The following is a 14,741-nucleotide window of genomic DNA, read 5'->3' on the forward strand; positions in this document are numbered from 1 at the left end:
GTAAGATGTGTGGGTTAAAACTAGTAAAATTGTCATTATGGAATGGGACATCCCTATTTTCATCTGAGAAATGTTGGAGGGTATGTCCTTGGTGCAGGGGAGCCAGGTATTTGCCGCTCAATTTAGCTTCCAGAGTGTTGGGCTATGAGACTAGGGTTAAAATCCCTGCTCAGCCATGAGGCTCATTGGGGCTACTCAAAGCCTCTCAGCCTAAACTACTTCACAGTGTTGTTGTGAAGATAAAAAAGAGAGGAGAATGACTTGTGCCACCTTGAGCTCATTGGAGGCGAAGTGGGATAGAAATGTGGCAAATAAATTTCTCCTTTTCCCAACATTCCACACCTGACACACAATCTGTTCACCAGCACATTGATTGCAGTTGATAGGATGTGTGTCATTTTAAGACAGGTGACAAGTGACTCTTTCCCCCCATGCTACTTTGTGAACTTCTAAAACGAACATGGGTGTAGACAGGGAGGGGCAGCTGCCCCCAAAATCAATAAAAATACGTAGCTAACTGAGGTTCTGCGCCCCCTAACAAAATGCCTGCCCTCATCAAATCCTGGCTAAGCCCATGAAAAAGAATGTCTGTTGCATCACCACAGTGAAAAAGTGTCTGAAGTGTGTAGAGCAAAACAAGACACACCACCAGCAGCTCACAATTTGGGCAACCTTTTGCTTTTGTTTTTTAAAGCTCTTGAAACACTGTGCTGACCTCTCCTGTACTCAAGTGCATATCTTCCATAATTTAAGGCTGTGTGCATATGTGAGAAAGAAAAGCAGAAAATGCAAGTATGGCTGTTCCCCAACTGTGGGCCTTATCCCCCTTCCCCCATCTCTTGTTACATACAGCCAATTATATGTTGATCCTAGCTCTGAGCTGGCATAGTAGAGCACTAAAGTTTAAAGTCCAAGTTTGTCCACTTGCAGAATAGTCTCCGGTTTCTTTTACCAGTCCTCCTACTTTAACAAGTGAATGGATCATCCAAAGGTTAAACCGACAAAAAGTTTGCCCACCTGCTTTTAAAGACTTCCACTGTCTTTAAAAAGTTACATGAATTTCAGTGGGCCTTATCGCTAAGTAAGTTTGTATGGGATTGCAATCTTAGGGTTATCTCTTAAATAATTCAGCAGGTAAAAGAATGTAAGGGGGGGTCAATTATTTGCAAGGACCTGGTGGCTGCACCTCCTAGTAGCAGCACATATGAAGAGAGCAAAGCATTGGAAGATGGTAGGAAAGTATACCATGCAGGTTTTATTCATGTGGCAGGTAGCATTCTCATCAGGGAGAAAGACATAGTGGGAAAAATAGGATAACTTTGCGAAGATCTGGTTCCTCTTTTTCTTATACATCAAACAGGGTAGGATGTGTCTCTCCTCTGATCATGCAGAGCTCATTCTGGAAAGACTCAGATGGTATGTGATATAGCCATGATTCCTAGCAAGTATGAGAGAAATCAGAGGTTGAATTAATTGTACTCAGGCTGATGTTTTATTGTTTTGCTTTTTTATATAAAAAACTCCTGTCCCTTAGTTTAATATTTTAAAAGGCTGTCCCATCAGAACACTTGTCAGACATATTTGGTGCAAAATATTCTATCCAACAGAGTTTGATAGCAGATACTCCTTTTAAAAACATTCAGAAAGTGTTCAGAAAGTGATGTTGGGGGATGAGTGTTCAGACCCCTGGATGTGGGGTGCCTCAGGGTTCCGTCCTCTCCCCCTTGCTCTAGTTATCTCCCACTTGAACTACTGCAGTGCACTCTAAATGGGGCTACCTTTGAAGGTAACCCGGAAACTGCAACTAATCCAGAATGTGGCAGCTAGACTGGTGACTGGGAGTGGCCACCAAGACCACATAACACCGGTCCTGAAAGACTTACCGTACATTGGCTCCCAGTATGTTTCCAACCACAATTCAAAGTGTTGATGGTGACCTTTAAAGCCCTGAACAGCCCTGGTCCAGTATACCTGAAGGAGCATCTCTACCCCCATCGTTCAGCCCAGACACTGAGGTCCAGCATCGAGGGCCTTCTGGCGGGTCCATCACTGTGACATGAGGTTACAGGAAACCAGGCAGAGGGCCTTCTCAGTGGTGGCACCCACCCTGTGGAACGCTCTCCCACCAGATGTCAAGGAAATAAACAACTATCTGATCTTTAGAAGACATCTGTTTAGGGAAGCTTTTAATGTTTGAAGTTTTATTCTGTTTAATATTTTTGTGGGAGGAGCCCAGAATGGCTGGGAAAACCCAGTCAGATGGGCAGGGTATAAATAATAATTTTTTATTCTTATTCCTTATTTTTACAAATTTTGGCTGTGAAACAATCCATGTGAGTCACAGAAAATTAGAAAAGGAAAGCATTTTAAGGCATAAGAGGTAAATTATTAGTCTAGTACAGGCTTCCTCAACCTCGACCCTCCAGATGTTTTGAGACTACAATTCCCATCATCTCTGACCACTGGTCCTGCTATCTAGGGATCATGGGAGTTGTAGGCCAAAAACATCTGGAGGGCCAAGGTTGAGGAAGCCTGGTCTAGTATGAGTTCTACTTTGCTTCTTAGTACCCCTCACGTGAAGTGTGAGTCTCTAATTAAACTGCTATATAGGGCAAAGAGCTGTATATATAAGGCAGTGGAGATGTGCAGAAACAAAGCTTATTTAACAGCAGAGATGATGATGATGATGATGACTCCTATGGTGCAATTTACCAATTTTCTGTGAGCCACATAAAAAACATTTTATTAAAGAAAAAACCCACTAAATCAGCTAAGGAGGGGGAGAGGTACCGGTAATATACATTTGCTTTCATAGCTAGGGGTTATTTTTAAGTATTATGATGAACCAAAATGTAACAAAAGTTTTTGAGTCTCCAGAACTTTTTATCAAGCTGAATATTCTAGCAAAGTGAAGTAGGCTAAAATATTGGTTCCATTAGCATGACAGCTCCTACATTCTGGAACTCCCTGCTTATGATGCATACTTCTAGCTGTTGATTTGCCTGCACATAAGGCTGAATAATTAGACTTCGATTAGACTTACTTCCAACTTAAAGAGTGCTTAATTTTGGCTGGCTAATCCCCACTAGTTTTCTTTTTAAAAAATATCCAAAGGGACTAATGGCATACAGTGGTGAATTATATTAGAAGTTGTCTGATTAGTTGAAAGATAAACTGGATTTCTATATATCTTTTGCCAGTCTTTCTTATAAGTAAACTGCAACAATCTGTTTATCCATTTGTATCAACAAGGTATGCAATGCACTAGAAATAACGAAGAAAATATGAAACAATGTATATTGAATCTTGTATACTGTACCAGTATGAGGGGGGGGGGGAATGTTACCAGTTTCTGAATTACAGTAACAGAACCACAGATTGGAAAATATATCTGAAATACAGCCTTGAATATTGAGGGAACTGGCACTGTCCTTCTAGCTTCACCTTCTGGCTTTCAGTAACTTTGCCATATGCCCATTCCGTTCATTGCAAAGAGCAACCCTAATACCATTTAAAACAGCTGCAGATGATTTGATAAGAGCTGCTACTTATCTGAAATGGCAAAGAGGCAGAAGCCGCTGCTCGGAGCAAAGTCAGCAAAAGATAAGTTTAAAGTATCAACATATAATTTTCCAAGTAAGAACGTTTCCAGTGAAATGTTGTATAACCCCAGGGATGAAGGTAAAAAAGAAGAAGCGGTTGTCACAAAGACCAAAGTGGGGGAAGAGCTTTTGAGTAAATTACAATAAAATATTGACATGCACTATAGTGTTACTGATTAGATTTGGATTTATATACCGGTATTTGTGAAAATTTCTTCTGTAGCAATTCTGCCAAGAAAAGTGGATTTGACAGCACGTTCTTTTCTCCTGGGCCAACTCAACAGCTGTATCTGCCTGCCTTTATATGGAATGTTATGAGGTTTAGAAATGGAGCAGGCCAACTACTGGGTTTACCACACGTGCTGTAGCTAGGCCCTCCCAAGGAGACCTGGGCCACTTTCAGTTTTTGAGGCCCCTAGTCAGTGGTGGCTGGTGCCCACTGGACTTGGTGGAGCTGCTAGAAGGTCATGGAGGCATGACCAAGTTGTTCAAAGCAGCATTAATGGTAACATGGACATTCCGGCACTGAACTAATTAACACATGTAGTCGGGGGGGGGAACTATTATCTTGATTCAGGCTACAGGCATTAGGATTTATTAAGAAATTGTAGTCCTGTTGTTTCACACTCCCTCTGAAATTCTTCTGTTCAAGAATGGCCCCTTTAAACTCAGAATATCCACAGACTCTGAAATGCTCTCCTCCTCCCCCTCTCCCAAAGACCACCCTTTCTGATCTGTAATAATTTATTTTACTTCTATACGGGCCTGTTCGTTCCATAGAGAATGCAGAAAGGAATTGTTGACCTATATCATATTGGAAGATGAGCAGATGATTGAACCCTTGATGTTGTGGCTGACATGGTATTTTGTAATAGTGTTGCCTAAGTAGATATTGGTCCAGTGTTTGTGTGCCTGCTCTGTGATTTATTGTTGCTGACAAGTGTTTTAGGTTAGGGTTCTATCTGCCTATCATCACTGATGTAGCCAGGATTTATGTTGGGAGGGTTGAGACTTCGTGTTAGAACCTCAGTTAAGTTTTTTTATTGATTTACTTGACTGGGGGGGGGCAGCCCTGCCCTGGCTATGCCCATGATTATCATGATTATCATGTTATGTGTGTCCTTGTTAGTTGTGCAAGCTACCTTTTTGCAAAAGGCCCGGTCAAAAATCGTTCCCACTTCTTACTCCCAGTTCTCTACCCACACTGCACATTTTGATACATTAAGATGTTTCCCTGCTGGATCCATGCTGCTGTGCTGTACCTGACAACTGAATTACTAGGAGTCCTGTCCTCTGGTGTTGCTGTGGGGGTGGAAAGGGAGGGTAAAGGTCAGATTTGGTTGTATGTGGCTCTCCATTGACTTCATTCAGACATTTTAAATTATGTCGCCTCTTTTGCATGTGTGACATTTCATTCTTGAACACCAGTCATAAGATTCCAGCTAATTTCCATTTATTCCCTACCATGCCCCAAGTCCCACATTATTTCTCCCTTTGCACTGGGGAAATGACAGTGTGATTTCTCTCTCCCCCCTCACCCTGCCCAAATTGGTGTAGCATTGTCTTCCAGCAGCTCAAGGAGTTTTGCAAGCAATTCTATCTCATCCAAGTAATCAGTCAAAAACAGTATCATGCAGTTCATTATAATGCAGTTCATGTATTGTTTCTGATAGCTCTGGACTTCTGTGATTACACATTGCAGTACATAGAAATGAAGTGTGAGATGGATGGGAGAGAATATTATAATTCAGCAGTAGAATTATTTCAGTGATAGCCATGAAATATAGCCTGTCAGTTGGGATAACATATAATGGGCTAGGATATTTTGAATCACAGGTGTAAGTTGGTTTTTAAGAGGCAGGCTCTATCGAGGATATTTTAAGTAGGAAAAAGAGATCAGGTATATTTGTGGCTTGTTTCAGTTATGATCCTTAGATCAAAATATAAAAACCATGTGCTATTCCAGGGAATGGAGCAATAAAAAAAATTGATCCATCAAACGAAATCATTTTCTTCAAGATTTTATTTAATGTCTGGACATGGGAAGGCAAACTTCTTCAGAAATACAATTCTGTCTGGTCTTGGGTAGAAGATGTTTATTAAGACCGGAGCATCAGCACCTTGCTTGGCTTCTTAATCTTTGGGTGCCATGAAGTCATGTCCAGTTTTTTCTCTACTGAGTGTAGTCGTGCTGTGGTCTCTGTCAGCATGTCCATTAGCAGCTCAAGCTGCAGCTTCAAGTAATTGTTCTCTTCCAGTAGAGCTTTGTTTGCTTTCTTCAGGGCCTTGTTAGGTGATTCCTTATCATGATGAGAGGAGGAGGAATATAACTGTAGTAAGGGCATCTGCGGAGGGACACCATCACCCTGCCAGGCACCCCCCTGGAAGACAAACTTGGCTTTGTTCAGCTGAGTACTTGGAGGGCCATAATCCATCCCTAGTTCAGCTTGCCGGGTTTTGTAGTCCAACAGATAGTAAGTGGACAAAGAGGTTGTTTGGCGAAGTGTTGGCCGCCTGGGTAGAAATCTTTGAGAAAAATGGTCAGCCCAGTAATCACGCACATCCTGAAGAATTTGAGAAATGGTTTCCATGATGAGGGATGGAGGGTGTCAATAAAAGTCCTACAGAAGAAAGTTCTGGAACAGAAAGCCAACATGTGCAGTGTTACAGAGGAGCAGAGAAATTATATGGCATTGCTAAAATGAAAACAACAACAACAACCAAGAAGAAGCAGAAAATCAATATCTACACTATGACATTGAGGGGATGAATGACAGGGAGATAAATTGTCAGGGTAACTATTGCAAAACAGTGCAATCCTAAGGTGATAGTGAGGAGCTTCTGTGGTGGAGAACCTGCCACTTCCTAAGCCCTTCTGGTTGATGCACCCCAACCAGAAGGGGTGTGTGTGTGTGTGTGTTATTTATTATTTGCCATTGGGCCTTTTAAAGAAATAAAATGTTGCCCCTCCTAGCAGAAGGGGATATAATTACACCCAGGGTGGATTTGATTTAAATCAAATTGATTTAAATCACAATTTAAATCACTAGTCAGTAAGGCTTGATTTAAATCACTAGTCAGTAAGACTTGATTTAAATCATATTTTTTTTACAGGAAGACTTATTCTTGCTGGTATGATCTTAATTTTTACAACAGCTGGTTTCATTTTTGGAATAATAAATTTTCAGAGTAGTTTTTGTTTAGCTGAATAATTTATATATTGTCTTTCTGATATGCAACCTCCCAAGGGATGCATTATTGATAATGATTAATATACTGTAATCCTAAAAAAGAAAAAAAAGCCAGATTGACCCATAAGTCAACCTTAACCTATTTAAAAGTCTGGGCACATTTTAAAAAGTCTTCAGCCAAAAATTTAATACTTCCTTTGGGAAGCAAGGTCTAAATGTGGAGCACCACAATGAAAGAGGACCTACCCCAAGTCATATCATGTCTCGTCTAGCATCAGGGAGTAGAGAGACCCACAGAAATCCCTTCATTGAGGATCATACCTAGTCATAAGCATGTGGAAAGAGACAGATCCCCAAGTTAGCAATTGCTTGTGAAAGACATATTTTCCTTGTGGTGGCCCCCATTTCATTTTGGACAAACTGAGTAAACACAACAACACTATTTGGTATTCGGGTTGTGTAGAGTTTATGCTCCAGCACCTGAGGAAATACAGTGGGATTACATTTTATTCAACTAGTGCCTGCCACCAATATTACTGGGAGTGGGTGGGCATAAGTATATCTCATAGTTACTTTGGTTTCATACCAGTTTAGCATACATGGCTTCCTCCTAATAATTCTGGGAATTGTAGTTTAGTAAGGATGCTGATAAATATCTGTTTAGAGGACCCTCCAGCTCCTTCCCTTACAGAACTAGCAGGGGGAAGAGAATGACTATTATCCAGTGTATTGCAATGGGGAAATGGGGAACCTGTGGCCTTCCAGGTGTTGTTGGATTCCAGCCCGTATCAGCTCCAGCCAGAATGCCCAATGGTCAGGGATAATGGAAACTGTAGTCCAGAAACACAATAGGGATAATGGACGTTGAACTCCAAGTATTTCTGTGTGACTCACAGTGTCTATACAGTGCTGGTTTTGTGTGGATTTTTATTTTTATTTTTGCTTGTTTTTCTCATTGAATAAACTGTTTTACTTATTTTTACTTATGTAATTATATTGTAACCTGCTTTGGGACCTTATGATGAGAGGCGGGTATAGAAGTATTATAAATAAGATTCCTCATCCCTGCCATTGACCTATCTCCTCTCCAGTATCAGTGGATGATATTATTAATGAGCACAGATAGCAGTCATATAATAACCCAGCTTCACATGGGCTGGCAGTGCCATTGTCACATCACCAACACCTTCCCATTCCCCCCCCCCCCCGCTGCCTTTTCTCTTCCTTGCCTAAGTCCTATTCCACGTAAATAACAGTAAGGGATTGATGTAAAATAGAACGTTGACTTGAGGGATTGCCGTTGCTCAAATCACTAGCACCTCCATGCAACAACTCGATAGAATTTGGAACATGAATCCTAGTAGCAGCATGAGAAGACCATTTACCCCATTGGATATTTTTTTTAAAAAAGTTACCGTAAATGAGTCTGACCTGGATCATTTCCTCAATTAAGAAAGTCATACAAATGCATTTCCCCCTTAACTTGCCTCCCCCTAGCCCTAAGAAAGCCAACTGCCTCTAGGGCCGAGACTTTAGTGAGCTTGACACAAATGTGAACATATGACTCATTAACCTTATGCTAGTAAAATAGCATGTCATTTCATGGCAATAGGACCAGTGAGCTACTCTGGTGGATGTGAAGAAATTCCGTCTTCCCACTGTACAGTATTCTGTGGAACTCAGTGCAGCCATAGGAGCTGCTGAAGTTAGCACACGTACGCACCAGTGGAATAAAATTAAGGGAAATATTAAAGAAATGCCGGGTTGAAGTCAACTATCTTCTATTCACTTAGGTTATCCAATGTTTCAATGGGTCTACTCTGAGTAGGGCTAACATTGGCTACAGCCTGCAGTTTGGATCTCAGTTTAATAAGGATGCATTGTTTTATCTGAGGCATTTCTCCTAATTTAACCCGTCACAACCTTGCCACACCTATTAAAAGGCTTTCTAACAAACATGGAGGCAGGTCACCCACCAGCCATTAAAAAAACATTTTCTTCCGTTTCTCAAAATACTCTGCTCACCAGACAGTACTTTGTTGCAGTCACTTAATTTTTTGCTTCTGTTGAAACCTCAGAAATGAACAAGTTGGGCATGGGAAATAATCTGTTTGTTGCTTTTCAGTAACACATGCAAAAATTGTGCCTGACATCATGTTGATTGCCTCATGTCATCATGTGGTTTGCAGTGTCTCACAATTACTTTTCTTACTTTGGCCAATCATATTTTTGTAGGTAGTAGACACCCTGATGTGCGTATCTGTGCTTCACTGCTGTCAGCAATCAGCTCAGTGTTTAGCTTGAGCTGATTAAAACAAACAGGTGAGTTAACTATTTACATATATGGCACCTGTACTGGGCAAAGTACTCAGAATTAATTAATAAATCAATATATTAGACATTTGTACAATAACCTGTTCATTACTAGTGACAGTATAGATTTAATATTCAAAGACTTCCTAACCTTCTTGATGATTGTGGCTAGTAGCTAACTACCCAACATTGGAAGACGGCTTCCAAACCTGAATTTAGAGACATGGTGGGGTCCATTATGAAAAGTAGCCCGAATGGAGAAACTGACAAAACAACTTGGAGCACTGCAGAATATAAAAGGCAAGGAGGACTTTGGAACAGTTTGGCATACGTTTATTCAACATGCTAGAAAAGAGAGGGTTGCTGTATTGCCACTTGTCACCATCAACAAATGGTTCATGTTGGAATAACCTGTTAGGAAGACATGCGAGATACCCTTGATCTGAACAGAGATCAAAATGAATGGCTGAAGTATTTACAAACTTACCTGTTACTTAGCTAACTGGGGAAAAAATAACATTATTGGATTGTCTGGAGGGAGGGGGGTTCCTGTTAGATGTATTTTTGAAAATGCAAAATTAAGTATTTAATTTTTAAAAATGCAGGCTGCTGGTTCATATTTGACACAAGGATGTATTGTGCAAATGTAGCAATTAATATGTTCTTTGAGTATATTTCCTGCATATATTTTTATCTTTCTGTATATTCCCTAAGATACTTAGTTGGAAAGCTTAAAGCGTGTTATAAGGTCCCAACTCTCTGATGTTACATTCATTTTGAAAACCAACTTCATACAATATAGTAGCTTTCATGCAACTACCGTACTTCAAGGTGTAGGGAATTCAAAGGTCATTATTAGGAAATGTATGGAGTAAGTCAGAGAACAATCTGTAGGATTCCAGCATGTTTGAATCTAATTAGCGCATGAAGAGGTTAAACAACAGAGAAAGCTGTTCTATCAGGCTAAGCCCATGTCATCATTTTCTTGAGATGAAATGGGTCACGTAACCTTTGTTATCTCTCTATGTGGATTTCAGTATGCAGGGAGCTCTGAGCTGGTCACTCCAGCCACCCACATGGCTTTAAGGATCTTCTTTAGTGTTAGACCAGAATGGAGTAGAGTAGACCCATTACATTATTAAATCAGGCCCATTGATTGAAGAAGTATACTCTGAGTAATACTCATCTATGGTATCATGCCACTTTGAGCAGTCATGTCTTCCCCCAAAGAATCCTGGATGCTGAGAGTTATTAGCAGACTCCCTATGTGCTTCTCAGTACTACAGTACTTAGATCTCCCTGGGGAGACATTGTTAAACCACTTTGGGAACTAGCTCTTTGAGAAAATGAGTAAAGGTAAAGGTACCCCTGCCCATACGGGCCAGCCGTGTCCGACTCTAGGGTTGTGCGCCCATCTCACTTAAGAGGCCGGGGGCCAGCGCTGCCTGGAGACACTTCCGGGTCACGTGGCCAGCGTGACGAAGCTGCTCTGGCGAGCCAGCACCAGCACAGCACATGGAAACACCGTTTACCTTCCCGCTAGAAAGCGGTACCTATTTATCTACTTGCACTTTAGGGTGCTTTCGAACTGCTAGGTGGGCAGGAGCTGGGACCGCAGATGGGAGCTCACCCCGCCGCGGGGATTCGAACCGCCGACCATGCGATCGGCAAGCCCTAGAAAATTGGGGATCCCCTAATAACTCTCAGCACCCTTAACAAACTACACTTCCCAGGAATCTTTGGAGGAAGTAATGACTGATTAAAGTGGCATGGCAATAACTGTACTTATAATGTATAGTGGAGATTGGGCCTCAGTTTAATACGAATCTCAGTATTTTGTGGGAGCTTTAGTTTTGCATAATCAAAGTGGACTGAAGTCACCCTAGCATTTTAAAAAATCCATACTTTTCAGTTCGGAAAGAAATGGGGAAAGTGTGGATGAACAAATTATTAATGGGAAGATGTGTAAACACCCCACAAGCAAATCAGAATGAAAGCTCATTATCATATAAGTTCCCCATAAACAAATCAGAACAAAATGCACACCAAAGACCAGACATTGCCTAAGCATTGTGAAAGCTTTGTGCAACCAAATCAGGATGAATGCTGGATAAACAGGTTGTCTGAAGGAGCCCTAGGATCCCCTTCCTTACAAGCAAGCACTGTTTGGAGAAAACTGGTCACGGCAAAGCAGCTTTTGGACAAAACCATAGCTGGGGAAAATATTCAGCACCCACCTCCTGATTGACACTTCTCTGCTTTAGATCACGTACAACCCAAACTATAAATTTATTTGGGAATGCTTAGAAATCTTACGCAAAAGTCAAATCACTGTCAGAGCTAGTTAGAGCCTAAATCTTTTGGTCACAGACCAAAGTGGGTCAGAAGAGAATTGGAGTGCAAACCTGTGCACACTCACCTGGGAGGAAGTCCCATTAAATTTAGTCAGATAATGCTTCAAGTAAACTGCGCATTGGATTGGGCTGTTAACTGTGAGAGGATTTAGACCCCTCTAGAAACAAAATGGAGTTGGGCCGTTTACTACCCAATTGCACACTGCTTTAGCTCTGTCTTAAGACAAACTTAATATAAATGTCCAGTTAAAAGATTGCCTCTGAATTTGTTTCTTGGACTGAAAAGAACAAGAAACCTTTTCTCTTTCTCTTTTTTTTTAACATCATAGGTTTCCATCCTTAATTCTTGTCTCTAGCCTTCCCATTTCTCCTCTTCTTTCCCTCACTGATCTGGATGTGCTTTTTCTGATCAAAGTGAGTATTATTTAGACCAGTCTGACCTACTTCTGCCCTGCAGCTGGCTCCCTTTTGTTATGGATGCAGCTACTATGGCAACCTGTGTAACACATCTGCATCACAAAGAGTAGCTTCAAGTAGACTCATTTCCATTGCTACTTTGGGGTTTCACGGCAGGCTTTTTCCACACACTTGTGGCAGGCTATTTGTTCGCATGCTGGGAAATACATTGATGCTCAGTATGAGATGCACTGCATCCAAGATACTGACCTGTATTCTTTTGAAATTACAGCTCTAGGATTCAGGATATTTCATTAGGCCTTCAACACTCTTGATAGTGGAGTGTAAATTGCTACTGTCTGTAAACTGGATGCTTACTAAATGTTAATTTGTGAATATATTACCTGCTTTGTGCTTATAAAAGTTTAGTGACTCTGGAGGCAAACACACACATTTTGCCCATTAAAGCTGAAACCTAAAAACGATAGGCTGTATCCAGGTAAATCATACTAAAAGTAGATCCATTAAAATCAATGGACTCCATAACTCCATAGATTTGAGTGGCTCTATTCTGAGTATGGCTTAGATGGATACAATCCTATAGGGACTATTGTTTTAAGGGAGGGGGAAACCAAAAGTTTCATGATATACATTTTTGTTAATATTGTTTTGTTTACATAATATTTAATGTATAATGCCAAAAGGACTGCTAAAGTAAGAGATGACTCACATGACTCCTATATGCTGGGGCTGTTCACCAATTATCTCTTATTTATTAAATGGATTTTTATTACTTATTAAATAATAAATAATTTTATTATTTATTAAGTTTATTAAAGGGATTTTTAATATATATGTTAGTATAAGAAAACAATAGGAAGGAAAGAATGTCTAAAATGAAGGAATGTATATACATATGAATTGTGCATACAAGAACTTATTTTTAAAAAAATATGATACCTGGCATTTTTCTACCGAGAAGGTCTTAAACACATTAGAATAACAGAATTGTAGGGTCCACAAGACAGGGACAATTAGAAGCGGCCACTAGGGTCATCCAGTTCAATCCCCTGCAATACAGGAATCTTTTTGCCCAATGTGGAACCCAGGACCCTGAGATCAACAGTCTCATGATCTACCAAAGAAGCTATCCCTTCAGGATTAGTTGAGATGCAGGGAGCTTCAGTCTAGGATATCTGTACAGCCTGTAGAATGGCAAGTCCTTCAGGTATGTAAAATGACTTAAGTTTTGCTTGTTTTCAGCCACACCTAATAATCAAGCAAGGATGAATCTGTGCTTAAAGTTTTGGTTGATTAATTAAAGGCTGCAGATTTAATCCGCACATTAGTATACCAGCGGCAAGTATTCGCATGAGAGGGATAGGGTTTGAATGTCTGTTTTTTGTTTGTTTGTTTGCATTTTCAAAAACAGAAACAGAGAGCATACTTAACCCCCCTCCGCCTCCCCCCATCCCACTTACAACTTCGTACCAAATACAGCATATATACATATATCATATGGCTTCCCTTCCACCCTTTTCCTGGTTCCTTTGCTTTTCTACTACTCCGCATAATCCACATCTTTTTAATCATCCAATTTCTTTTCTATTAAAAACTCTTTATCTATTTCAACTCTGCTAGATTTACTCAAGACCTGCTAAGCTATGTATTTGTTTATAAAATATTCAATAAACATTATCCATTCAAAGCTTTGGTTGATTAATTAAAGCCTGCAGATTTAATCCGAACAAACATACATTAGTACCAGTGGCAAGTATTAGCATGAGAGGTATAGGGTTTGAATGTCTGTTGATGTGAGTATTCTCAAGCTGTGCCCGCCCCCAAAAATCTTGGCTATGCCCATGGTTGGTTGCACAACGTTTAGCTAAACATTACACAATAAACTTTCAGATTTATTTAAGGTTTTGCAAAACAAGTTCTAGGTAACTCCTTGTTTTGACTACACCACATATTCCTAATGCCTTTAATCTTTGCGTCTGTGTTTCGATCTAATAGTGACCACCATGAGAATTGGCAAAGGTCTCATATATCTTGCACACATACTGAGCACACTGAATCAGTATGCCTGCTGCTACCCACCTTATCCTTATCACAGTATTCTGGAAACACTGCTAAAATATCCCCCACTCCCGAAGAAAAAATTGTAGTAACTACTTTGCCATTGCATGACTATTGAAATGGTGGAATAATATTGGTTATTATAGATAAGGCACAGTATTTATTTAGGTAAAGGAACCCCTGACTGTTAAGTCCAGTTGCAGACGACTCTGGGGTTGCTGCACTCATCTCACTTTACAGGCCGAGGGAGCTGGCATTTGTTCCACGTCATGTGGCCAGCATGACTAAGCCGCTTCTGGCGAACCAGAGCAGCGCACGGAAATGCCATTTATCTGCCCGCCAGAGCGGTACCTATTTATCTACTTGCACTTTGACGTGCTTTCAAACTGCTAGGTTGGCAGGAGCAGGGACCGAGCAACGGGGAGCTCACCCCGTCGCAGGGATTCGAATCGCCAACCTTCTGATCGGCAAGCCCTAGGCTCTGTGGTTTAGACCACAGCGCCACCCATGTCCATTTATTTATTTATTTAATAAGTCCCACATTAAATACAGTAGATTTGTATAACAAACCATAAGTTGTTTTAGCCTCAGGCTTATTAAAAGTGCTTTAAAAATGCTGTGATTTAAATTATTATCCACTTTCTGTCAGCAGCTGCTTTTGGTTTTCCAACCCAAATTCCATAATTCAAGACCTCCTACCCAGTCCAAGTTTAGAACTTGACCGGCTTCAGAAGGCTCCTGCTTTTGTTGACTTACAATCAGAGACATTATGTTTTTGCCCCTAACAAAGCTTCCAATGAAAATTC

At 40.6% G+C, this 14,741-nt stretch overlaps 1 protein-coding gene across 7 annotated transcripts; it reads right to left on the reverse strand.

Moving 5' to 3' along the window:
- Positions 1-5,607: 5,607 nt before the first annotated feature.
- CBY3 (chibby family member 3) lies at positions 5,608-12,497 on the reverse strand. 7 transcript variants are annotated; one of them, XM_081900666.1, is made up of 3 exons: positions 8,819-9,020; positions 7,380-7,623; positions 5,608-6,238 (listed from the first exon to the last, which is right to left on the reverse strand). In XM_081900666.1, exon 3 carries the CDS (start codon positions 6,191-6,193, stop codon positions 5,702-5,704), a length of 492 nt encoding a protein of 163 aa, XP_081756792.1. In that variant the 5' UTR covers positions 6,194-6,238; positions 7,380-7,623; positions 8,819-9,020; the 3' UTR covers positions 5,608-5,701. The 7 variants fall into 7 exon arrangements, with proteins under 7 accessions (XP_081756792.1, XP_081756794.1, XP_081756797.1 ...); XM_081900668.1 differs by lacking the exon at positions 7,380-7,623 and adding an exon at positions 7,040-7,114 and having other exon boundaries at positions 8,819-8,835; XM_081900671.1 differs by lacking the exons at positions 7,380-7,623; positions 8,819-9,020 and adding an exon at positions 11,905-12,497.
- Positions 12,498-14,741: the final 2,244 nt, after the last annotated feature.

This window comes from Podarcis melisellensis, assembly GCF_964234715.1.
Source record: "Podarcis melisellensis genome assembly, chromosome: 2".
In the NCBI taxonomy this organism is placed as follows: Eukaryota; Metazoa; Chordata; class Lepidosauria; order Squamata; family Lacertidae; genus Podarcis; species Podarcis melisellensis.

Excerpts from the sequence above, each read along its gene's own strand:
- CBY3 (XM_081900671.1), bottom strand. The coding sequence starts at position 6,193 with ATGGAAACCATTTCTCAAATTCTTCAGGATGTGCGTGATTACTGGGCT.